At 45.3% G+C, this 26,627-nt stretch overlaps 1 protein-coding gene across 3 annotated transcripts in view; it reads left to right on the top strand.

The window, feature by feature from the left end:
• The window catches only part of LOC130517948 (ephrin type-A receptor 7), a 105,757-nt gene that overhangs the window by 70,327 nt on the left and 8,803 nt on the right, over nt 1-26,627 (top strand). Inside the window, exons 5-11 of one of the 3 annotated variants that reach the window (XM_057020177.1) lie at nt 2,569-2,898; nt 12,876-13,000; nt 14,794-15,070; nt 16,399-16,507; nt 21,516-21,635; nt 23,537-23,592; nt 26,279-26,404. In XM_057020177.1, the coding sequence (XP_056876157.1) occupies nt 2,569-2,898; nt 12,876-13,000; nt 14,794-15,070; nt 16,399-16,507; nt 21,516-21,635; nt 23,537-23,592; nt 26,279-26,404 (1,143 nt within the window). Of the gene's footprint in view, nt 1-2,568; nt 2,899-12,875; nt 13,001-14,793; nt 15,071-16,398; nt 16,508-21,512; nt 21,636-23,536; nt 23,593-26,278; nt 26,405-26,627 lie in introns of all 3 variants that reach the window. The other 2 variants (XM_057020176.1, XM_057020178.1) reach the window with 2 other exon arrangements.

The raw sequence follows: 26,627 nt of genomic DNA, 5'->3' as shown, positions 1-26,627 counted from the left end.
TTAAACAGGCTCTCACGAGGACCGCCCCGGGAAAGCAAGACCAAGAGTTTCTACTGCTGCGGAGGTGAAGTTCAGAGTTACCAGCTTCAGAAACTTCATATGAACAACATCTGAGATTGGAACGCACGTAAATGCTTCAGAGCTCAAGTAGCAGATGCATCTCCACATCAGCTGCTCAGAGGAGGCTGTGAGTGAAGCCTTTATGCCTGAAGCACTGCAAAGAAACGAGGACTGAATAAGACCAGCAAGAAAAAGATTGTTTGGACCAAGAAAAACACGGAATGGACCCCAGACCAGTGGAAACCTGAACTTTGCTCTGATGGGTCCAGGATTGAGAGTTTTGGTTCCACCCTCCAGGTTCTTTGCCAGGCCTGGAAAAGATGAGCAGATGTTTTCTACATGTGTGGTCCCCACTGTGAAGGATGGAGCCTCCTCCATCCTTCAGTGTGTGACGTGTCTGGGTGCTTTGCTGGTGACACGGTTGGTGCTATTTGCACTTAGTTGGACCATTGTTTGTTTCAACGGACAATGATTCCCCCCTTCCCCCCCAAACACACCTCCAGGCTATGGAAGGGCTATTTGACCAAGAAGGCGAGTGGTGGAGTGCTGCATCACATGACCTGACCTCCACAATCACCATGGACCACAGGGTGAAATCAAAACAGCCAACAAGTGCTCAGCAGCTCTGAGAACTCCTTCAGGAATGTTGGAACACCATCTGGACCAACACATGAAGCTGACTGAGACATTGCCTCCAATGTGCAAAGCTGTCATCACAGAGAAGAGAGGCCATTTTGAAGAGTGTAATACATAAAACATGCTTTTTATATCCTGTTGTGGTGTCCTGGTTTAGTAACGGTCAAAGAGAGTCCCAGCAGAAGAAACTGCAGACAGAAAGAAGCGTAGAATATCAAAAACGACAGTGTTTAATGTGCAGAAGCCAGTGGCAGACTTCCTATAGACGCATAAAGTAGCTGCATAAACCATAATGTGAGAGTTGTTAAAGTGAGTGAACAGACATAATTGCATCGCTGTTGACATTATTATATTCTTATATTGTCCACAGAACCATCTCCCAGAAACACCACAGGGTCTCTACACTGATCGGGCAAAACTTTATTATCCGTTTGAACATGTGGCTCCAGGTCCCATAGTAAACAATCGGCCTCCTTCTAATATTTCTCTGCCTCATTGAGGAAGGAAACACAAAATACAAGCTGCTGAGATGAAAATAACGACTGCCAGTAAGAAGTGGCTAAAATCCAGGTGACCGTGTCCGCAGTGCTACATCACCATGACCTGAGTGAGCAGAACAGATGGAGAAAATACAAAAGACATCTCAGGTTTGAAGATGAGAGAAAAATAAGCAAAAGGGGAGAAAAAAAGCCCAGGCTGGAGTGAGAATAAGAGTCAGCTGTGTGTTCACACCGAGGTGGGCTCTGGTCTTATGTAACTCACCTCGCCACGTGTTTCCGTGAGCAGGACACAGCTGCCGTGTGTGGCGATGCGAAACGCGGAGCAGCACACCTTCACTTATTCAGCACACAGCACATATACACGCGGACACATGCAAAATTCATGGCCTTTAATGGACCTGAGCTCTCTTTAGCTTCGGGAAAGTGCAGGAAGGTCAGTCAGGACGCGGGGAGGAGACGTCCGCTAGCGTTATATTCCCAAGCTACTGAAACACGGGACAGAATTTGGAGCTGTTTTAATGTCGCGTGCCCTTTTTTTCTGAGGGAACAAACGGAAGCTGTGATGTAATCCACCTTTTAAAATTCATTCTTACACCTGGGGCATTTCCAACCATCCTCAGGACTAAATATTTATTAAATGGTTTCTGATTGTATCTCTAAATGTCCTCCGAGAATGCAGGGGCCTTGCTGGGGTTAATGCACACCTCATATTCACATTTTATATAACCTGCGTTGGGTTTTCTCTCATTAATCTTTCAGGTTTTGCCACATTTGCCCCTTCCCTTCCACCAAAAGTCTTTCTATTTCACAGCTGGAGATGTGTCTGGAATATCAGAGGGAGGTTTAAGTTTAAATCAGATACAAAGAGAGTTAAAAGCCTTATTCATGGCAGCTCGCCCTCATTCACCGATGCTAAGTGGATGATTTGTTCCACACAGCTCAGCTGACATTGGCCCAGAATGGAAAAACATGTTATTCATGCTTGTTAAGACAATACACAATGTCACTGATAAGCCAGAGGCTGAAGTCTTTTTTTCTCTTTTCTTATTAAGGTGAAATGGATGTTATCAGAACCAATTTCTTGTCTTCAAACCCAGGATAAAACTGAATTATCTTAGGACGATGTGCAAACTTCATGCAGCTAATGCCAAATACATGCACTCCATCAGGCAAGAGAAACAAGCTGAGCACGAGCGTGGAGCAGCTGTGTGTCAGGGTAGTGTTATTGCATTTGCTATGTAAAGAGGTTAGTGAGTATTACACCTGTGTTTTTGGGGTATTTCCATCTCTGCTAGTTGAAACTTTCACCCAATATTGTCTATTCCTGATTGAGCACCAAAATTAATATGAATGATTTCCCTTCCATCTTCAGGGCCCCCTTCTCCACCTCGAGACTTGATCTGCACCCTGAAGCAGTCGACGCTGATCTTGGAGTGGGCCGCACCGTCTGACACGGGTGGCAGGTCGGACCTGACCTACAGCGTGGCGTGCCAGCGGTGCGTGACCAGGCACTGTGAGCCATGCGGGTCGAGTGTCGGCTTTGTCCCCCAGCAGGTTGGACTGACGGAGAGGACGGTGACGGTGGTCAATCTTCTCCCCAACACCAACTACACGTTCACTGTGGAGGCCTTGAACGGCGTGTCGGAGCTGCTGCCCAACAAAAGGTTCTTCACCCAGGTCAATGTGTCGACCAACCTGCCCGGTGAGTTTGAGAAAAATACCCTCAGACCCACGAAAATTTTAAATCAAAGCGGGAGGTCTGCATTAAAATCCACATATCTGAGAAGGACGTAGCTAAAGTGCTCCAAATGGGTCAAATGGGGACACTCAGATGTCTCTGAACTACTTTTGGGCCACATTACACGTCATCCAAAAATGCAGTTTTAATCATCCCACTCTACCTTTTATCATATTTCTAGAACTTTTGGACTTAATTTAAGAGAAACTTTTTCTAATATTTCCTGCCTTGCTAAAAGGTTGTGTTAATGTTTTGTTAAGTAACCTAAATAAAAGTAAATAAATAAAAAATAAATAAAAGACAAAGCATTCGTAGGAATCCAGATGTGATCTCCAGCATCAGAGCCGAGCTTCAAATGCTGACTTGCACTGAAAAATACGTGTCCATATTTTCATACATGTTCGCTTCCATAGTCATGATACACATACACACCTGTGTCCCCTCTGTCCCCTGTGGACTACGTGGACTCTGAGACACAGCAGCTTCTCAGTCTGCTTGAGTTTCATCCACAGTGGATTCAAACACATACGAACAGAAGCTAACGGCTAACATGCACACAGAAGCTTTCAAATCCAACTGGCATCATATGAAAGCGCTCTGCATTACCGACCTCTTCCTGCGTGCCGTCGGCGCGCTTGTCACTGTAGACAAAGTGAGAGGTTTCAATAGTGGAGGTGAGCTCTTTCTCATCAGATGTCACCAGCGGGCCATTAGCTGGCGGCTTCAAAAAGCACTTTGCCAAGTAGCTGGATCATCCAGCGCCTGCATTATTTGGAGGTGCTCGAGTGTGACAAGACCAAAAGGACAGGACACACACACACACACACACACACACACACACACAAACACACTCTAAATGCAGTCAAACACGGGCTGCAAAAACCACCCTTGAAAACGAAGATTTTACAAATTCTAAAGTGAGCTCAGATGTGTGCAGCTCTGAGTGGAACAGAGAGAATAGTGAGCGATAGTGAGTGTGTGTTCACTGTTAATGGCAGATGTGCTTCCAGAACTGTGGGTAATGAATGGCAGACCGAGCGCTGCAGCAGCACGTGGGTTATTTCACGTGAGCTGTAAAAATTTGCCTGTCATAGCATGAAATGAAGTTGGAAATATGATGTAAGTGTAACATCTGGACATCCAACTGACCAAGAAACCAAAGGTCTGGATCTGAATGTGAGCCTCCAGTATCACCAGAAAAGAGGACTTTTTGAACTATTTGGCAAACATTTGGATTTTCAAGGACCCCGCACTTATTGTGGTTGTTTCATTTAAGCAGATTTGATTTCCTGGCTGCTGAACAAATTAAATTCAGTGTTTACCGTCAGTACCACTCCTGATAAATGTCTGCAACTCTTCCTGCTGCAACCCAGTTAATGGTTTTTTTTCAAAGCATTGGATACTGATACAGTTTAGAGCTTATGAAATGTGCTGAGAATCCATCTGGTGGAATAACGTAGAGGTTGTAGTCGGTGTTTGTGCGTTACTCTTGGCCACGAGTTGGATCAGTCTCTATTATAACCAACCACAAAAATAGAAATCAGGAAATATCCATCTGCTTGTGACAAGTGTAGCTGTGCTGAAGCACAACGGAGGGTAACATGGCTGCCGTCCATCTAGCCAAAACCCCCCAAACTATCAGGGAAGGACGAGCCTGTGGTCATCATTTTCCCATCCCATGGGTCCTTCAGCCTTTTACTTTCATCTCCTCCTCCCTGTCTGTCAGCAGTTGCCATGGCATTGATTTGTGGTTATTATGTGGTATTAGGATCTGAGATGTACCCCTAACCCTGTCATCCAGAGGGATTGGAAATGGGGTTAGGCAAGTATGTTTGCAAGGGGTTTGAAAGGACTTTCAATGTCTGGGAAGATTTAGACTGACATTTAGTGTAGGATATCTAATGCTTCCTGCTTTCCTGTGTGGGTGGAGGGGTGTGGTGGGGGTCCTTGTCTTACTGAGCAGAAATCAAATGCTAGCCATATATAGATTTTAGGGCCTGGGGATAAGTGTCAGACCAGATTTGTAGTGGAGTTTGTGCATTTATTTTCTATCAAACTGACAGAATTAGCCAGTGATTCAGAGTGAGATGATCCAGGAGTCCTGATGTTCAGAGGTAATCACGCCAGCATGTAATTCATGTTGTATGTAGCAGGCACGTGAGCATTGTGGGCATCTGCTTGAGACCGTTTCGGGCATGTCGGAGGCGAAGGGAAGCGCGAGGTAGATGAATCCTCACACACACTAACTACAGCAGAGGTAGAGGTTGAAAAAAATGAGTTCAACAGTGGGTAATCAGAGAAGATACAGTAAAATAGGTGAAGCTTGTCTAGCTCAGAGTCCCCATTATGACAGTAAACGTTTGAAAGGCAGCTGCTGCTGTTTAAAATAGATTAAAAGGGTTTGTTTGTCATTGTCTTGAATGGGAATGCTGCCCTGCTCAGATCAATGATCCAGAATCACACACTGCAAATGTTACCTGTGCCATTCACCACCACTGAAACATGGACGGGCCGCGACTCTTTCCACCTCATAAAAGTGAGACGCTTCCGGATCTGAATGGAGTGGAATGTGCAAGAAGAACGGCTCCACTTAGCTCAGCTGCAAAATTACAAGAGCAAACCCATAATGTTGCAAATCCTCCTCCTGGTGTCTGTTAATGTGCCTCTACAGCATCAGCCACCATCAGGAAAACTCACTGACCTTTATGAATTTTGCAGTGGGGATTTTGAGGCTAACACACACACACACACACACACACACACACACACTTTCCTTCTAGCCACCTCATCATCTCTTCATTGCTCCTCACCCTTTTCCTCCACCTCCTCCTTCCTCCACTTATCCCGGTCATTTTTTTATCCTCGATTTCCTCCCTCATTTCCCCCACCCTATCTTTTCCTGCCCCCCCTCCCCCCATATATACTCTCTATTCTTAGACTATAATATCTCCACACTCGCTTCACCATCTTGCTTTTTTTGGGTGGGCTGTCCTGAAGTAATCACTGCTGCCAACTTCTCCATCCACGTTTGTTATTCATGCTTATTAGCATTGGGGGGTGGGGGGGTGTCTGGTTGAGTTGAAGTCAGGGCCACAGAAGTCTGATTTAATGGAGCCATCTAAGTTTAGAAATGTGCTGAGCTGAATGTTCGTTACGTATGCGTACACACAGAAAATTCCACCTAAATCCCACTCATGAATATCGCACAAACACACACATGGGTTCTTGTGTGTGTGTTGTGTAGGAGTGTATTGGGCCTCATCAGAGATATTTTTATCAGGACTCCACAGGCCACCAAGTGGACCATTAAGAATGCCGCATCAAGAATGGTCGGATGGGTAGAATGGATTGAAATGTGCCTGTGATCGCATGAGAAAAGCAGGTATTGGCTGAGTAAATAGAGGATCAGGTTTGCCAAAGGGCTCATGGGGCCCTTTGTGTGTGTGTGTGTGTGTGTGTGTGTGTGTGTGTGTGTGTGTGTGTGCCATCTATATTGCTTTACGCTTGGTTTGTATACATGCAAGACAAACCACGGTGGTGACATCTCGTCTCAGCCTTGAGATCCTCCTGCGGTACAATCAAAGCTCTCCAGTTGAGGCAGAGAAGATGAGAAGGATGCAGGATGAGCGGTGGAGATGGGGCGGAGGTGCAGGTCAGGGAGGAGAAGGATTGGCATTTCAATATCCTGAGAGGATTATTGGGCAGGATGTATGAAGGGAGGAGGGGAGGGGGGATAAACGTATAGAAGTGGATGAATGGGGAGAGCTGAGAAGTGCACGGTGGTGAGTGCAGGGTGAAGGAGCGCGCTCACAGCAGAAACTTTGTGAACTACGATGAGCTTTAGACGCGTGTCTGAAAACGGCAAAAAGGGGACGTATTCAGAGGAGCAGAGAAAGGTCTGCGGGTGTAAGCGAGCAAAGAAAACAGACGGGAAATGAGCAGCTTTAAAGAGCCGTGCACGATGTGTCAGCTAAATAAGAAAAAGATAAATACAGTATTTATCAGGATGAGGAGAAATGGGAAAGAGGGAACGTTGATGATGAAATATACATAATGTGACATACTGTTAGCATAGCCAATAGCAGACGCGAGTGCTGCTGGCTCTGTTTAACACAGGGACGTTTAAATTATCTGACCCACTTTTAGCCTGTTCATTAATCAACCTAGTCCTCCTTGTTGAGTCAGTGAACTCACTGGGAAATAAAAACTTGCATAAGTGTCCAGGGGGATGCACAAAGCACAATTAAGGACTGGATGAGAACGTCCCATAATCTGATGTACATTAAGTAATAGCCAGTGGGAAGTGGTCTAAATACTGAAAGGAGTTCCTCATTCTGCTGTACAGCATTTTCCACTGGGTGACAGCTTATTCTGTCAAATAAATATTTGATGTTTGAATAATGGAAGGAACAGAAGAGCTACAATTATGCTTTTAAATACTTTTGGAAAGACTGACGTTGCATAGTTACATTTGACTGAACATTAAATTGAAGCTTTTGGCATCCCACTGTGAAAAAAAGTTCTTCTTCTTCTACCGGCCTATAGCGCTCTGTTGCTTCTGTCGTTTGCTTTCCGGAAGAGGCTCCTCCACATCCTTGCTTTTTCCCCTTTGTTTTTCATTTCGCACCCCCCCACCGGCTCCCCCTCGTCCCACCTCCAGCCCTCTGTGTGGAGGCGTTTGGATCCTTTTTGCCTCCTTAATTAGAAGTGATGGGAAGGTGAGGCTTCACCAAGCACCAAATGAATAGAGTCATCAAGCTACTTTTCAGGACTGGAGCCCAGCCACTTAAGGCGCTTTTTCATCCTGTGATGGGAATTTTAATTGCCTACCTCTTGGCTCATAATTGGAGTCTATGAAGAGGCACTCTCGGGGTCTTTAGCATGTGCGCTCTGTATATAGATTTTGCAGGCTGTTTCTTGTTCGGGGAATTGTAACGCGCACTTATAGGAACAAAAACAAAGCTCGGGGGTAGTTTCTGACACACAACATTATCCTCATAATCACAGGGCTTCAGGGCCCTCTTTGATGCGCATCCCTCTCAAGAGAGGCAGGAAACGGGTGAAAACTCGAACCCTTATCGGTGCAAATAAGTTCAAACTTGTTAATGTTTTCCCAGAATAGTGTGAAAGATCTTTCTCTCTCTGGCTCTGTGCACGTGACATCCTTGTCAGAGTTTGAGGGAAGTGAGGTCATCACAGGTTGTGTAGCGATCGGGCGTCTCTCTGAATGACAGCGTGGCAGCGCTGATACAACTACTGATGGCAGTCACTCACCACATGTACATCACACACACACATTACTTTTCAATTAACATAATTATCGTGTTATCTTAGATTACAATTCAATATATGTTAAAATGAAATCACACAAGTTCAAAATCTTCAACATGAACGCACACAATATACAAGTGGATGTGTAGATTACTCAGGCTTTTCCACAAAGGAACTGTACCCTCATACGGTACGAGACTGCCTTTGCTTTGCTAACGTGGTCTGGACATGAATTAGCACTTGCAATGATTCAGTAGTGACAGGAAGAGAATGCAGAGGTGTTAGTGTAATGTGTGCATACATTTACTGCTCTTACAAGTCTGCAAGGGCAGATAAGGCTGCGATCTCATTTTTAGCCCGTTCCCTGCAGCAGGCTATGGCCGTGCGTGCGTGCGTGTGTGCGCGTGTGTTTGTTTTAGGCTGGAGGCTGAGGCTGTCTGGCTTGACCGACGTGTCACGATCAAACCGAGTCTCTGCCTTTAGGCTAAAACGCAGTCGGGGTGCAGGAGACCAGAGCAGGGTGGATGTGTGAGTGCAGTCTGGCCGGCGGTGTGATGTGAGCTGGTGTCGGCTTTGACAGATTTGTGAGCCAACAGGTAATGAATGGCATGTGACATATGGCATCAGGCGTTTTTATAAATCTTTAAACAAATGAGCAAAGACGAGCGATTATCAGCGCTGCTCTCATGCCGCTGCACATTTGCTCAGGGCCTCTTTAAGCATACCACACCGCTCTGACTGGTCACTCCTTAAGCCGCCCACCTCCCGAGTGACACGTTTTAATCATTCCTTCACTCCTCCTCCCTCCGCATGACAAACACAAAATGCCACACACACCATTCCTCCCCCACAACAACTAACCTTGTATTAACTGCGGATGGAAATGTGCCTTTTTGCAGGTGCTGCTCCAACTTCCTCTCACATAATAACACATCTACATTTTTATGGAACACATTCTTTGCTGTAATAGATACGCCCCATATCCAACTGTATTTATCCAACTTTATTTTTAAAGGTTCTAGGTAAATAATGGGGCTTTCCCACTCACACCTACTCAGCTCTACATGATCTCTGGGCTACATTAGAGCTCTCAGGTCCTTTGATAGAAGCTACCCAGCTGGGGTCAAAAGTGTGCAGAGTTGAGCTGAACCATCAGTGCAGGCCACTGCTTGGTCAGGGAAATGCGAAACACTGGATGTTATGAGAGAGATGTGTTGCAATCTTGTGCTTTGGGTCCTCGTAAACTGGGTGTTTTCTGGTTCAAGAGTCTCTTTCCACATGAATGAGGACCAGAGCAAGATGAGACTGTGGAAAACTGAACCGCATGAGAGCATGATGCCATCTTACTGTCTGATATTACAAGTATTAGACTGATGTATAGTGTGTATTTTAAATGCCATATTTTACACGTCACCATTGCTGCCTTAATTTCACAGATCTTTTTTAATAGTTATCTTTAGTACAGTCAATAAATCTGTGGATTGCTTTAAAAATGGAACGTGAAATACCAAAGTCAATAAAGTTTGGGCCATTATCTTCTACGTGGTGTCTACAGGGGGTTAGAATGGATCAGATGACTGCTGCTCAACTTTGGTTGCATTGATGAAAAGTTGCTTCAGTGAAGTTGGAGAACAGAAGCCTTCTGGATTTCTCTCCATTCATGTGGGTTTGTGAGAGTTTGATGGCTTTATTACAGACGCACAATTCCTCCAGTCCGGTGGGATTTTGGACACTAGCAGAAATGCTTGTGGCATTATCCCAGATAAAACCTGAGGGACAGCTGAACCAGGGAAGGCTGTTCCAACTTTTCGGCTGTCAGTCACGGAAATCGATAAGCTTCGTTTTCAGTTTAACCCCCCGTGGTGTCGTACACCGAGTCCTCCCTGTTCAGGCTTCCTATTAACTCTTCGAACATGAGCAGGCCTGACAGATACGGCTCTCTCAATCAGCCCTGCATTTGACTTCCCATTACGCACTCGCTACAGTTCCTAACATATTCCACACTACTCAAAATGGGAATTCACAGGGGAATGCCAGAAGTTGCGCATGTGGTGATGATGGTGGGGAGAAGTAGAATAATGCAGCCCACTCCTGACAAGATGGATGTGATCTCAGCGGAAGCACAAACAGGCTGCTGGGGCACAGCCGTTCCCCGGAGAACCGAGCTGGAGAATGGAGCAGCGCTGGCGCTAAAGAGCTAATGAGATGCAGATATGGGGAATTTCCAAAGAACTGGAGCCGCAGATTGAAGAGGAGAATGTGGAGGAAAGTAAATGAGTGTCAGCCATCCAGCGCCGCTTGTGCCATCACCTCCAGGGAGAGCGCATCCTCTGCCTGCCTCCTTTGATAGCGTCGTGCAGATGCCAGTTTTACCGCGGCTGCCTGGATGCGTGAGCCTACGGAAGCAGCTGCCATTTTGTGGCAAAGTCCATTCATACATCTACCTGCCACGTTGACTTGAGTTCAACCCCTGGAGTCTGTGCATCGACAGGAAGTCTGAATGTGGAGTTCTGAAAACATACGACCATGTCTCAGAGAATGTGTGCACCACTGCAAGTCTCTGGTTTTTATATATACGATGCAGACGAGGGCAACCATTTGTATAATTATATATATAACTGTGCCCAAGAAAGAGAAGAAGCCCATTTATTCCAGAGTGGTTGATCGCTTGATGCCCTCAGCAGTAAAATAGCTCGCCAAACAAACATTTAATTAATGCATTTTAAAATACAGGCTTTCAATATTTACTATAAGCAGAAGGTTTAAAAAAACATGAGCAAAATCTGGAGTCCTAATATCTTTAAGCCTATAGTTGATAATCGATAGGGCTCTGAAGTGTGCTCGACGTGTCTATCAGTGCACAGCGGAGCTGCTGTCATCTCACTCTGAACTGAGCCACAGAGGCTTATTGCTCTCAAGACCATGATTTCTGGTTTTATTACTTAAAAATTAGACTCTGTGTGTCTAATTTCTCTTTCTCAACACTGTCGTGACTGTTTTGTGTCTTGTATTTTCCTCCTAAATGATTGACCACTTACCATTCATGCGATAAAACATCGGTCCTCTTTCCCCACAAAAATTAGCACACAACTTTTACAAGCTGGAAATATTTGGAGAAACTTTGGAAATAATTTCGAAGCTGTTTAAATTTCCATTTATCTGGCCCAGATTCAGAAGTTCCGGTTCACCTCCAAGGATTGAAACGTCACCTTAACTATTGGTTCACTTTAATATTGGAGGTGCCCTCATGTGTGTGAGAGTGTGTGTGTGTATCTGTGTGCATGTGCGCACCTGGTTTGTAGGTGTCAGGATGAGCGGTGTTATCTGGGATGCATGCGTCCGATGCATTATTCAGCATTCCAGGAAGGAAAGAATAGCAAACAGTTGCCTGCAGTTGTAAACGGGAAAAGTAGGCTGACATCGAGGCTCTTTGTGTTGGCAGGGATGTGTGTGTGTGTGTGTGTGGGGGGGGGGGTTTATCTTTATCACAGCCTTTTCAGAGGCCTCTCAATTAAGAATGCTGTGCATCTTTACTTCATGCACAGTGTTCTGATGAGCAGAGCTCCTGTCTTTGATATCACATAATAACTGATAAAGGAGAAGAATGACAACCTCTCTGCAAGCAGTAATTAACATTTTTGGTACAGTGATTAAAAGGATTTCACTAGAAGTGACAAATTCTAAATGGCGACAGATCTTCACATGCAGGTGGTCATGAATAACCCGTAAATCCCAGTTTTCAGGGAGGGACGGATAACAAGTCTGCCACATGTGTGAGATACCTCAAATATCAATATATGCTGCTGTTGTCGGGGGGGGGGAGCCCACTGCACAGCTGCTCTCTGGACGTTGGTGCTTTGCCTGTTTGTGAGCGGCAGGATGCACATATTCATGGTCTTTCCATTGAAGTCGACGGATGAATCGTTGCCGAAAGGTCAGGCAGGAGATGAGGGGAGGAGTTCACTGATAGACTGACTGTGAAGATGGAAAAACAAAATAAATCGGGACCATACGTTCCCACCTGCGCTATCGGGACTCCGGAATTCTGAAATGGGGGCAAGGAAACGTGTTGAATAAATGAAAAAGTTCTAATTATCGTTCAGTCTAAAATGGTGGCGTGAAAGCAGCCACCTGAGGCTGAACCCAGCAGCCTCAACGGCATCTCCCCTCACATAAAGACCTTTTGACTAAGCTGTCTGCGCCCTCTTGTTTTTCCTGGTGTTTTTGAGTGACAACCCACTTTACTCCTTCATTACATGCAGCATAATTAGCACTTAGCTGCAGTGGGTGTGGGTGGGTGGCGCCTGCGTATTATGGTAACGGAGCGTGTGCTGTCTGTCAGCCTCTGACTGAGAAACCAAAAACTCTTCTTTCCTCACTAATGAAATTGTTTTCTCCAGTGAGCCGCCGCCGTCACTGGCGGCATCGGAATCTTCGCACGGATAATTCTCCTCTTTCTTTCACCATCCCGATCAATATGAAATGGAAAAATCTGTCACGGATCATTTTTCTGGTATTTGTTCTCAGGTAGTGATGCAGCAGTAGGTGCAGTTACAGTATTACACACTGGCGCTTCCCCTCCTCACTTAGCTGTCAGAGCGCCATAAAACGGCGGAGATCTTTATAATATCTAAGACAAATCTCTCCTCTTTCTCTCCTCCTTTCTGCAGCACCATCGCTGATAAGTGAGCTGAAAGCAGAGAAAATCGAGCAGAAGAGCATAACCTTGGTGTGGAGGGAGCCGTCGTACCCCAACAGCAGCCGCACAGGATACGAGGTCAAATACTTCGAGAAGGTAAACTCCTGCTCTGGTTGATCGCTGGTCGACCCTACAGATTTACCGTCTGTTCTTTGAGTTAATCCATTCAATCTCAGCAATATTTCTTAGATTCCATCTTGAAAGAGTGCATCGAAAAGAAATGAACAATGAATGAGGAGTTTGGGATTAAATCCCAGATCTTTAAATCCATGTAATAACACGTGTCCAGGCATAAATATTAACGTTGCCTTGAAAGATAAATTACTGATATTATTGATCCTTTCATCAGCACAGTGGATTTAACCATTCTCCTTCTATTTTTGTATTTGTTGCTACTGTATTTTTCAGCGTCCTTTAGTATATGGATTGTATACTTTATGGTGCTGTTATATGGAGCCTTAAATTCACATAACCGCCACACTTTGTTTTGCTTTTATGGATACACGCTGTAATTTCATTGGCCTGCCTCGCTCGTTTAAGCTAACACAAAGTGTGGCCCTGGCGTCAGCAGCCATAATCTTCCCAGTAAATCTATTGCGCACGTGCGTGTGCACCAGCATCTGCCGCCCCCTCCCCCCCTTTTTAGTATCTGCATTTCCTCCCTTTATATTGTCACACCACCTCCACCTCCTCCTCCTCTGGCTTTACCATATTTGATAAAGCTCTGGCTTCTTTCTGCTCCATCAAATGAAAACCTACAAAAGTTGCAGTGAGGCTGGTTTGGAGTGACTTTGGGAAAGAGAAGAGATGGCCGGAAGCAAAGAAAAATAAGTCGGCTGTGTTATAACCTGAGAAAGTTGAGGGTGAGAGGAGGTGTTGGAGAGAGATGAGGGGGAGCTGACTCGCCGGGAAGATTCCTGTAGGAGCGTAACGAGGGAACGAAATGAGCGAGGACCCTTTTATGAGAAAATCATGATGAGGGAATGGGGCGAGTGTAAAGGATGGATGGAGAATAACTGAGATTGAGTCAGGGAGATTGTTGACAGGCCGTGAAATGAAAAGGCAACTACTCTGCAGCAAAGAGCCGATTAAAGAATAAAACAGAGCTCTGCTTTAACAGTGCATCGCCCAATTTCTTCCTTTTCAGTTAGATTGGCGTGAAGCTCCGCGTTTAAGGACCACGCAAACAACTTAAGCATAAACGAGCCATTGGATTTATCATCATCTGGATGATAACGACACCGTTGACCACAGTAATTATTAAATCGCTCTTTGCTTTAAACCCAAAGGCAGCATTTGTGTTGCGGTGCGTCTCCATCGTCTCTGCAGTGGTTAAAGCATCGAGTAGGTCCTCCAAGTCGTTATTCCCCACCTTTGCTCGGTCCAATCCTCTCATGCGACCGTGTGCTGTGATCGTCTGATGTTCCAGTGCTCTCCGGTCCGGCTCATGAAGCTGGCGCCGTGCACTCTGTGGCCTCAGCTCATGCTCATTTGGGTCACTCCTTCGCTCTTCTCGCGTGCGACTCATAAATGAACCAGACGAGCATCTTTGACTGCAGTGAACAGGCGTGCTTTTTTTCCTAATTAACGGGTGTTAATGCCGTTCCCGGTGATTTGGCTTCACGCAGGAGTAAAATCTCAGCCTTGCAAACTCTCTGTGAAAGTTTCACTGTGGAAAAGTGTTGCTGCTCTCTTGTTAGAACACTTGATTTGGCTACAAAGCCGTCTCGCGCCCCCCCGCGATCCCATGCCGGGCCTCTGAAATGAACAAGGCATTTGCACAAATGGATTCCACCTACACGTCTCGCTTCTTCCCCCTCCCTTTCACCCCCCTCCCTCCTTGTCTCTGTTTTCTCTGTCTCTTATAGTTTTACATTTTGTCTCCACAGGAACAAAAGGATCAGAGCTATTCGACTGTGAAGACGGCTGCCACGCGGATCAGTGTCAATAACCTCAAACCTGGCACCACATACGTCTTCCTCATCCGACCTTTCTCCACGCCAGCCCCCGCCTCGTCCCTGTCCTCCCCCCCACTCTCCTCTGCCTCCTCTTCTACTTCTTTGTCCTCCACTTCCTCCTCGTCCTCTCAGTCGTCCTCCTCGTCGCCTCCGCCCATCGACTACGGAGCGTACAGCGCCCCCCTGGAGTTGCAGACACTCGGCGAATGTGAGTGCTTGTTTCACACCTCCAGCTGCCAAAGATTCAAAGGGGAGGGGGGGGGGGTTCATTCAGGCCTGCAGCCAGTTCCTTGACTCCTGCTGCTCAAATGTGAAAAGGGTGCAAATGTCTCTTCTTCTGCATCGTAGTAATTGATCGTAGGTTACATCAAAAATTAAAAAAAAAACAACGGGCTGAAGAATCCTTCCTTTCATTTAGCTAAACCTTTGGGTGAACGGCGATATTGTGGTTGCACAGTAACACCTTCTGGTTGATGCATATTCAGCCGGCGTCTCAGCCTGAGGCCGGAACAAGTGTCAATGATCACAGAGCACTGAAGGCTTCAGCACGGCAGCCTCCGGTGGCCACCGGTCAAGAACACCGAGGCCAGAAAGCTTTTCAGCAAACCGCTATTGTTAGCATTCAGAGACGTAACGGCCAAGAGAGTCAAATGAGTTTGTGGGAGAGTCGAGTTTAAACGCAGGATAAGACAGCAGCAGCGCGGTTGCTGTCTGAGGGAAGGACTTAGCAAGTTGGAGTTTAAAGTTCAACCTTGGCTTTAGAAACGGCAGCTCACGCAGCAGGAGTGTGTTAGGTTTTGCGAGGTCTTGCGTTTGTGAGGTCAAATGCTTGGAAAGTGTTAGAAAAAGAAATTCAACTCTGGCAACATTCAAAAACAGGCTAAATAATAATAAACTGATTTTAAAGTTCCTGCCTTTGGGTGCCTGTAACACACCTACAGACCATTTTAATTGTAGCATAAATAAAGTACTTCCAAAGTATCTACTTAGCCAATTCATTTTATTACAGCAAAAACTAAAATAGACTTATTGGGCATTTCAGACTTTTCATTCCTATAAATTTGGCACGTATGTATTTGTTACATGACAATATTAATGCTGCAGAGAAGATCTTGTCCTTTCTAGAATAGGAAAATGTCCATTAAACCCACGAGCTAACCAAATTCCTGCGGCATTATTTCAGCCTTTACAGACTTTTCTTTATGATTACTCCTCATCCACTATACATTTCCACACTTAATATATACAGTAGTAATTGAATGGAGCCCGCATGCTGTGCATGCTAATGTGTGCAAGTGTCGAGGGCACGGTCGTTCCCATTTTAAGACGCGTGTTATTCAGCTACAGTGGAGGCTTCATTCCAAATCAACCACAGACGGAGATAATTGGCCGGATCGGCAGCAGAATAGCTCTCGATGCAGATTCACGATGGGGCAAATTGTCAAGTTTAACACTTTAGTAAAACAGTCACAGGAAAGATGGGTGTGTTTCCATGTGTCCCCTTCGGTGTACAAAGTGTGTTTCTGCCTTCTCCAGTGGCGCTGGCCTCCAGCGAACAGAATCCAGTGGTGATCATCATCATCGTGTCCGTGGCTGCCCTCATCATGCTGCTCTCCATGGGGGTGGGACTGCTGATTTGGAGAAGGTAAATATAAACTGCTGCCGCTCTCAGAGTTGTGAAAGCTGTCACCACGTGACACGGACACGCGGCGACGTGCGTGCGAGGAAAGCCTCGGTCACACAGTTGTGTTATCAGCAGCTCGCTCCTCCATTGTGATCCCAATTACAGTAATCCACAAATGTGCAGTGATGGCAGGAGAATAGCTGGAATTACATGGTTGAGTAACTTAATTGTTTAATATGCAGCATAAAGGGTTTGATCATAGCCGCGTCTGTTTAAAAGAGGAAACGCCGACAGGATGAAAAGCATCTTTGATCATTTTATTTTTGGTGGAGGGCTCGTAGTTTTCTCTCTAATGAGATTTAACATTGACAAGAGTTAATAGAGGAGTTGTGAAACATTAAAGAGATGAAAGGGAGCATCAATTAATGTCATTTGCGTAACCGCTGACAGGCCGGTCGTTTCTAGGGGTCTAAACTCTTCTGATCTCCTCTAACGAGTGGAATCGGTGTGTTTCAGTGAGCTCACGATGTTTTAAAGCCTATAACTTGAATCTGTGACAATGGACCTCCTGCTGGCAGAAACGGCGATGACACACTGTTGACGTGGTTACGGTATCACATCAGAACCACTTATAGGAAGCTTATAGATCCTTATAATTCCAATTCTGTAATCATCACTGCTGTTGAAACGGTATGTAAAGACTGCAGTATGGGATAATGACATTAGTTCTAACTAAAATAGGCACATATTTGAACTTTAACTTAAAACACAAATATGTCCAATAGAACTGAGGTATTTATTAGTGGAAGACTCTTGATGTATTATAAAACGCACACGTGCGTGAATGCTGTTGTTTTAATTCTGTTTTATCAGAATAAACTGTGGAACCGCCTCTCCCTTCAGTTTACCCTAGACCCAGACCTCCCTCCGTTCTGTGTTGTCATCCTCTCCTTCCTGTCACTGCCGTGACATGGTATAAACCACCACTAAGTGTAGCGGACCGGCGTCTTGTGGGCCGAATCTTTGATTTGCTTCACACTTCACTTGAACCTGAATGCAGGCTTGACTGACAGCTACTGTGAACGAACCCATAGTTCTCTTTTGCTTCAGACTAATAGTATTTTAGCGACGTTGGGTTGGGAAGAGAATCCATTAACGGTGTTAGTTCGTCATCACCATCATACAAAAGGCAAAGGGGCAACTTATAATTTGTTGAACGCCTTTATTTCTACTTGACTCGCCATATAGCTGCTGCCTCTCTCTCAACTGTCTCTGCAGCATTAGCATCTCCTGTTGGCTGTTGCACGGCGTACATCGTCACTGAACGGCATGAATTATTCAACTTAGCAGATGAAGAGGATTTAAGAGAAGGGGGGGGGCTTTCTGCATGCTGTTCCAACCACATTGCTCTTTGACTCCTGTCCAGTTTTCTTTTCTGCCAGCTCGCTACACACGCCAAAACAGAAACATGCGAGAAAAAAAAAGGCTCAATATACAGAATTTAAATCATTCCTTCGCACACGCAAGCTGACACACACACACACTCCCACGCCGTCGCAGACACGAAAACAATACCTTCGCTTTTATTTCTTTTGGCTGCTCTTCTGTGACGCGACGTCTATCCAGGGGGATTTTCAAATACACTTTTGCTCATTTGCTGTGATTTGTGTGCATTGACTTAACGTGCACTCTGTATATCTACACCAGTGCCATGTCTTTTTAAATACCCTACCCATGGGGACGCCTAAAAAAATGAAATGGAAACCGATTCAAGATGTGCACAAAACAGTAATGGAGTCGACGGGGTGTGAAAATGGCTTCTTTTCACTCACAGCAGCTCCACAAAAACTACTGCTCTCACTCAAACATCCATAAAAGAATATATGGAAATCTCTGCACAAGTACGGTACACACCGGTGTGAGTACAGCAGCACTGCAGCCAGGAAAACACAGCAAATGCAAGTGTGCCCCCTCTCAGCACGCACACCTAAGTGTTTAAATGTATCATTGCTTTGAGAGAAGGCAGCATTTTCCCCTTTTGCTCAGGCCAGTGCTGAATAATAATGCTTATCGCTCCCTTCTTTTATTCCCATCGCTGTATTCATCGCAAGCGCGCGCCTTTGTTTATCGCTGCTCGACCATTAACTTCCTCTTCATGCTTTGCATAGGGACAAAGAGGGGATGGCTGGATGCCTCAATTACCATGTTCTCCTGTTTGCCAAAGACAGCCAGCTCCCTTTCTTGGCTGTAGATTGTCGGTTACATTGATCCGCCTGCTCACACACGTGCAAATCTGTCCCAGTGCTCAGGCACAAAAGCTGGGACACAATCAATCACTGGCGGCTCAGGCCCGGATCCAGATTTACGGAAGCCCGCTTCATTAGAAAATGTTGCTTTATGTTACGCTGAAAATATGATAGTTCTTATTTACTGTAGGAAGCAATCTGGCAGAGTAGCCATAATAGCAGAATGTTTAATTGGTTAGTTGCTGGTGACAGCCAGAGAGGGCATTCGTCTCCATAATTCAAACCCACTTCTTCACACTACCAAACGTTTGATGAAGATGCTTGGTAGAACCTGCTATGCAGATGAGGCCACTCAGCCTTGTGTGATTATTTTGGTTTGGCTCCAGTTTCCTTCTGACTGGAAAAGCTCGTGTAGTGCATGACGTCAGCGGTTCTATGGCTGTACATATTCAAAAGCGCGTCTTTAGACAGCAAGTCAACTATGACCTATCCAGCATGAAAAGTGAGGCTGAAGACTGAAGATAAAAGGGTCTGAACTGTTTTTTCTCTCTAAGCAGGTAAATACAGGGTTGGCCACATCATTAACAATGACTGCCATATATTGATTTTAAACCCATCAGTATGACGTGCACGGCGCACCTAACCAACCTCCACATTCTGTGGGTTTGGTGTAGGAACTGCTTACTGTTTGAAAAATGCATGCACGTGCACACACAAAAGAATGAATAGAAGCATGATAGCGAGTTATTAGGAGATGTAGAGGAGGTGCAAAATAAAAGAAGGGAGAATCACGGTCGAGGGAGGGGGGTTTGCTGAGGTCACGGGCTGCTGCTGAAACAAACAAAGCATTTGAAAAGGTAAAATAATGAGATTGGGGTGTAGTTCCAGCCACTCCCACCCCGGCCCATTGTCAGAATTCCTCATTTTTCCCAGAAGCAGATGATGGAGGAGGGGTGATTAGTGTATTTCTGTCTGCAGTCACGCTCCTGGAGTGACTTTTGCACACACACACCCTCGCCCCATCTCACAGAACTGGGCCGACGGTGACGTAATCCTGCTCGTTCACCTGGTCGCTGCAGCTTGTTCTGTTCTGACTGGTCCAAAAATCCAGCTGCGGCAGTACAAGCTTCAATTATTTGTTCTCCTAGGAACACTAATGTCTTTACATTGTGGTTCAGTCTTCCAACAACAGAGGATGTGCACGCTGCTGCCCAGAGAGGCCAGTTCTCAGCAGACCAATCAGCAAGTTACAGCCTGTCCCGGCCGCCTGTTCCTCACCACCAACAGTTCAACTGCTCAGTACCTAAAAGAAGCTGCCAAAAAGTGCCCTTTATACTTTTTAACAGCACAAATGGAGACAAATTCCTAACCTTTCAAACCAAACTACTTGTGGAAAGGCCACTTGGATATCAGGATTGCTGGAGACGGAATGGGTTTGGGATGTCTCAGAGAGGCGCTTCGGTAGGATGGATTGTAATCTGATTGTCTGAGCCGCCTCCGTCTGGAGAACTGTAATGAAACCAGAAACACAGCCTTGTTCTTTACTGCTGATAGAATGCCTTCCTGGAACTTCCTTCACTTCCATTTCTTACCCCAGAGATGTTTTGGTTGTTAAAGCTGTAAAGACAGGAAAAACCAAAATTTCTCATGTCATATTTATATTACAGGTAAGCTGTTTTGTATTCACGCCATCTTATTCGCTGGTCATATTCAAAACCTTCCGCCACCTTTTCTCTTCTTTCTTGGTGTTCGAATTCTTTGTCATTCCTCCTTTGGGTTTATTTCTAAAATTTTACACCGCATTTAATATTTTCCAGAAATACAAAACAATGAAAATACACTATTGAGCATAAAGCAACATAAATAAGGTTAATTCTGTTGAGCTAGCATCATGTTGGAGTTTGAGCAGCATGTTGAATAACTAACACTGAATAAGCCGGAATTCTTTTAAACTCAACTTTTTAATTTAAATGATTTGATTTCATTGTTACTTTGTTGCGCTTACTAATATCCAGCGGTCCCCAGGGAAAGCTCCATTGCAACCTACCTCCTGTGATGCGTCTCGTGGTTTATTTCTTAATTGTACACCCCCAGCTGTGTGGCAGAGATAACATTTTGACCAATGAGCTGTAGCCAAGCCAACACTTGATCATCAGAAAGTATAATTAAAATGCATGCCCAGAAAATTGTATTTAAATGCAGGTAAATATGTATTAAACCCTCCCAACCTCAGGAGAAACAGCTGGAAAGCTATCAAACGTGTGCTGGCTGTGTGTGCATGTGTAACAAAAAGAGGTTTCCTGGGTTCGTCATGTTTTAATCGACTTGCAGGCAGTTTGAATGAGGCTAAATATGAATATTGCATATTTGTTCACAACAACAAAAGCCAGGAATAGCTGGTGTCTCATTCAGCTGCAGCGTTGCGCCACCTTCACATCACAAACGGTCCCCACCGAGACGCCGTGGAGTCTGAAACACGTCTAAAGAACCAGCTGCCACATAAAGCGTCAATAAGGAGCTTATGGCTGATTATTGCCTCGAAACTTGAACACAAACGTACCCCAACAGGAAGCAAGTTAACGTCAACATGAGGCAACATTTTGCATTTCCCAAAAAGAAGCAAAAACCCCGGAAATGTGCTGAGGAATAGAGGTTGTTGGTAAAGCTGTGTGTTTTATTGTGTCCTTGGCCATGGCTTCCATTTTCCAATTGACTCAAAGCTCCAGACTTGAAATATTGGCTGACCATCAGGCGCTCCCCTCCCTTGTGTTTCTCCCCAGCAGCATCTGCTCAGGCTCCTCCAATGTTACTCCTGCTAGTGTGGTGCTACTTTCGACCTCCTTGTCCACTCCTCCTCCTCCTCTTGTTTCTCCCCTACCTCCCTTCACACAGCTGATGCCCAGGTACACTGGCATGCATGCATGCACTCACCTTCTCCGTATCCCTGCACTCCCCCATCTTTGGCTGTTCCCACACGTAAAACTTAAGAAAATCGCCTTCATCTTTTTCATTTTAGGCTCTTTTGCTCAAGTTTCATTTCACACACAGAGCTGGGGAGGTAAGGTTAACCTCAGCCAAACAGCCTTACTGATGAATTTTATCCAAGAAGAACTACTTTGCATCTGTTGATTCATTTTTATTCATATCTGACATTTTTCGAGAAAATGAATTCAGGTCATGTAAATTTGCCTCCATGCATCTCTGCCAAATTTCTTTCTTCATCCATATTTCTGTTGTCTGGGGTTAAGGTCCTTTATTGCCCATCTGCTTGTTGCCTGTTTGGCCTTTGTTCTTCGACATACTGCTTTTCTGATTTGCAGGTTTTGTTTCACCTAAAAGAGATTCAGTTTTACATTTAAAAAAAAAAATCAAATGTAGTTATGCTCAAAATCCAATTGAAGAGGCTTCCTCCTCCTCTGCAGGTCCTAGATGCCACGTTCCCTCTACTCTCAGCATCATTAGCATATTAGCATCACAGCCCGTTTCTTTTTCTTCTTGCTTCCGCCATCTTTAACTCTTTTGCATACCATTCTGCCCAATTATCCTCTTACCGGTAACCTGGTATTTTCTTGTCACATTCTGCCTCTCCATCTCCTGACTTCTCTCCTTGCTATGGTCATTAATTCGCCCGCAGGTTTACCTGCTACCCCGTCTCCCTTGTTTGCTCCCTTGCCTTTTTCCTCTTTGCTCTCTTGTATCTTGTTACTCCCAGTACATTTGTCCCCTCTGTCTGCATCTCCCTCCTTCCTCCCGCCCCCCTGGTCTGTTGCCCCCTATCTATTAATTCTCGTGTCTCCTCCCTGTCTGCTATCTCCTACCCTGAGGGATCTGTGTTGCATGTGACGGAGTCGGCGTGTTTTGACAGACAGGGTCCCAACCTTGTCTCATCCCCTGTTGCTACCATGCTGTCAGCCACTCCTCCTTCCCAGCATCAACCCAGCACCAACATGCACAAAGACAGACAAATCTGAGAGGAAGCCATGTTGTAATCACATAAAAAACCAATGAATCTACAGTACATAGTGTAGAGTACGTCACGTGGCTGCGTGAGTGTGTTGGAGGCTACCAGCAGGGCGGTTTAATATACAGTACTTTAGCAATAACCCTGAAAGATATTCCCAGTGTCTTTTTTAGCTGAAGCTCTGTTGTGCTGATGTTTCTGCAATCTAAAGTTTCCTGCAGATTCTTTGTGACATAATTCTTGTTTTTATTCCACACTTATACCAGAAAGTGCATTGGTGACCTTTCAAAATGTCCCCTTAATCTTTGTTTTGTTAATCTAATCTGGTCTGTGTGTGTGTCTGTGTGTGTGTGTGTTCGTGTGTGTGTTCGCGTGTGTTTGTGTGTGGTTAGAGAGCCAAGTCCTGCCTTAAGCCGAAAAGCAATCAGCAGTCACATCATCCCCTCGGTACCCCCTGAGGGAGCCGAGGGGGTCACACAAACTGCAAACGTGCATGTGACGCACACGCTTGATTCATGAAAATGTATTCGCTTGTTCCTGAAAACAAACGATGTTGTGTTAAATCCGAGACCACTGGTTTGTGTGCGTGTGTGTGTGTGCGTGCGTGCGGTTGTGTGTGGTTTGTGTGTGTGCTGTCTGTCTGTCTGGAAGATGGGGCCAGGTTTGTCTCTCGGTCCTCCGCTCAGCAGCGCCGACGCATCACGGTTCATTCTGCCAACAGCCTCCACATCATGTCCATCACGATAATCTAGACTGGTTTATAATCTTTTTAGAATCCAGGACGAACATCTTGTGGGCTGTTGGGGAACAGGGGCTGATGGCTGTCTTTCTTCTTCTCCACAGACAATGTGGCTACAGCAAAGCTTCTCAAGAGGGAGACGAGGAACTTTACTTCCAGTGTGAGTATCAGCGCCGGTTGACCCAGGATTAATATGTTCCAAATGTGGATCGATGTGCAGATTCATCTTTGACTTTATGTGCTGGAATGCATGTGACCACACGCACACACGCACGTGCACATATCGTGCATTTGATGGTTTTTAAGGAACCGACATCATGGCATTAATTTTTAATTTGGAGTGCACGCTTAGCACTCTGACACACTCCATTAGAGAGAGTGTGTGTGTGTGTGTGTGTGTGTGTGTGTGGGGGTCAAGATCAGGAGGATGGGATGGATAAAGAGCTGAACATCAGGGGGAGGAGGGGCTGAATATGTGGGTGAGAGATGAACGTCTTTTAATGATTTTGTCTTGGCCGATGTTGTGCAAAGTTGTTAATGCTGATTTCTGCTCTAAACACTTTGTTTTTGACACCAACGGAAAGGAAGTATTCTGTCATATCTTTGTTAGCGTGTAACTCTGGGAGCCGGGCCTTCGCTAATGTGGTGAACGTGTGTGCGTGTGCGCTCGTTTGTGTTGTTTAATCCCCCAGCATGCTGAGCCCTCTGGAGAGGTTTGGACCACTTTGCCTGATGAATAATGAGCCGAAGCAATGTGGCTGGGAATTAAATCTGCCCAAACAAAGACATGCCAACAGCTGACAAGCATGCAACATGAACACAAACACATTCACACACACACACTCACACACACACACGTTAGTGGACAGATTTATTTTTTAGATAAATGGGCACACGTTTTTATGTCTTTATCTAACATCCCCTTTTGACTCCACTCCCTGTTTTGGAGCTATGCATTTGGTTCATATAGTTATAATGGTTTGGGTATGAGATGGGAAATGTAGTGTGAACGTCCTCACAAAGACAGAAGTGCAAGGCTGCGTGTGTGTGTTTTAGCCTGATTTACATGCTTTCCCTTCTTCCATCTGTTCTCCTTCAAAACTCAATCCATGACTAAAGTTTAACACTGCAGGACAGGTGAAGAGTGGGAACGGGTGAGTAAACGAGCGTGCAAGTAACACAGTGGGAGAACGAGTAAGGAGGGAGAATGAGATGGCAAAAAGAGAGATGGGAAGAGAAACGTTGGTGTGAGAAAAGTGAACTGGCAGAGACAGAGAGGCTCATCATAAGTGACACTGCTCAGAACATTAGTTTAATGTTGGAGTCTGTGACCTAGAAACACGCAGCGGAGGGAGGGGGGGTGGAGGAAAGACTCATCTGCAGTGTCCATTAGCAGACCAGTTTCAGATATCATCCACCCTTTGATTGCATGGGAGAAAGACAGACAGAGAGAAGATGTCTGGGGAAATGAATAGAGAAAGATAGGACAGCCTTTTAGGGAGGGTATTTGGAATGCTGGCTCGGTGGTCCGTGCCGCCGTCTGTGAACTTGTTTCATTTCTCCCTTCATCCCTTACGGCAGTGACATGTTTAACCCTGACAGTAATCATCCACAGAGCCAACGAAGCATGCCTCTCATATGGCTCTCAGCATTTGAGGCCATTTTCAACCTGTTGGAATCATTCGTATCTCTTGTGTGAACATGGATTGCTTTCTTCGGTTGTCCACGAGAGATCTTTTAGACCAAAGAGAAAGATTGATCACCACTAATCGGATGTGATGAAGTCATCAATCCGCTGTGTTTTGCTTTCACCCGTGGGGACATGATGTTTCAAGCTTGGCTGTGGTCACGGAAGCCATGCACAGTGTGAAAATAGCCTCAGTTTTTAAAAGAAAATAGTGGCTGTTTCTTGACTGCAGCCAGAGGACGGACATCTACAGTACAGCACATACAGTAAAAGCCACGCAAAACAGGAGCACTCAAAGAAAGAGCAGAGGTGCATTTTTATAATGACACATGGAGTGCTGCTAAATTGGAATTAAATGGTGTCCGAGCGAGCCTCTGTTGTCTGCTAGACTTTACCCATCGGCCAGAGAGCATCTCCTTTATGCAGCTCACAGCTAGATTTAAGCTACAAAAGTGTGTTTGGAAACGTTATTTGACAGAAAAGAGTCTTCGATCTTTCACTCAGCGTTGCCCTCGAATAGAAAAGATTTAATTTGCTTCATAATTGGAATTTTGACTCTCTGTGAGTGTGTGTGTGTTGGTGTGTGTGAGAGGGATCAATAAGCCTTTATGGGGCAGACAGTATAGAATCTCTCAGGTCGATTCAGAGCTGTAATCACATTGCAAAGCCTCTGTGTATGTTTCAGAGGAAACTACCAGACCTTTTCCCGGAATATTGGCTGTAAAGAGCAGTAAACGGTGTCAAAGGTCTCCTAATTAAGAACTGCACTCAATTGTTAAAGAGTTATTTTGTTAGATGTTGGCTAGGCTACTTACTAGTTGTTAGGCAGCAGTTCTGATGGAGGTAAAGACTTTGTTTGGATAGAGTTCCAGATAACTTTAAATTTAACCAAACCACAACCAGAGCGAAGTCACATGACTGCACATGTTACTTTCAAACATTTAAACATCACTGATTATCTTATTAGCATCGACCACCAGTCACAGATGATGACCCATTTCTCAGCTTGTCAAACATCCCTGATCTAAAACTTTCATGTCTGTGTCCCCTTGTGGGGCTGGAACAAGAGAAAGATCTTTTTCTTTCATTTTCTGGATGAATTAAATTGAACCTCTGATGCATTTGTGAGCTCATTATTCTTTTGTTTTTGTGTGTTTAGTTAAGATCCCCACACGGAGGACCTACATTGACCCGGAGACGTGCGAGGACCTGCTGCAGGCCGTGCACGCCTTTGCCAAGGAGTTGGACAACTCCAGCATCAAGATAGAGAGGATCGTGCACACAGGTACCGCCGCGGGTGCACGTGTTAACAACAATGCTGTACTGCCTGAAGTTGGTTTTATAGCCCTTATTGGGTGTCGAACCATAACTTTGGCTGTTTTAGAAGGTGTATCATAAGGACAAGATAAAACCTTCACATTGCTCCTTATTTAGAGTTTTTCTTTCCATCTTAAATTCAAAGAAACCAGTCAAGGCCAGCTGGGCCGCATGTTCTGCAGCTCCGGATG

This window comes from Takifugu flavidus, chromosome 21, assembly GCF_003711565.1.
Source record: "Takifugu flavidus isolate HTHZ2018 chromosome 21, ASM371156v2, whole genome shotgun sequence".
Classification (NCBI taxonomy): domain Eukaryota; kingdom Metazoa; phylum Chordata; class Actinopteri; order Tetraodontiformes; family Tetraodontidae; genus Takifugu; species Takifugu flavidus.
This window is presented reverse-complemented; position numbering and strand designations above follow the sequence as displayed.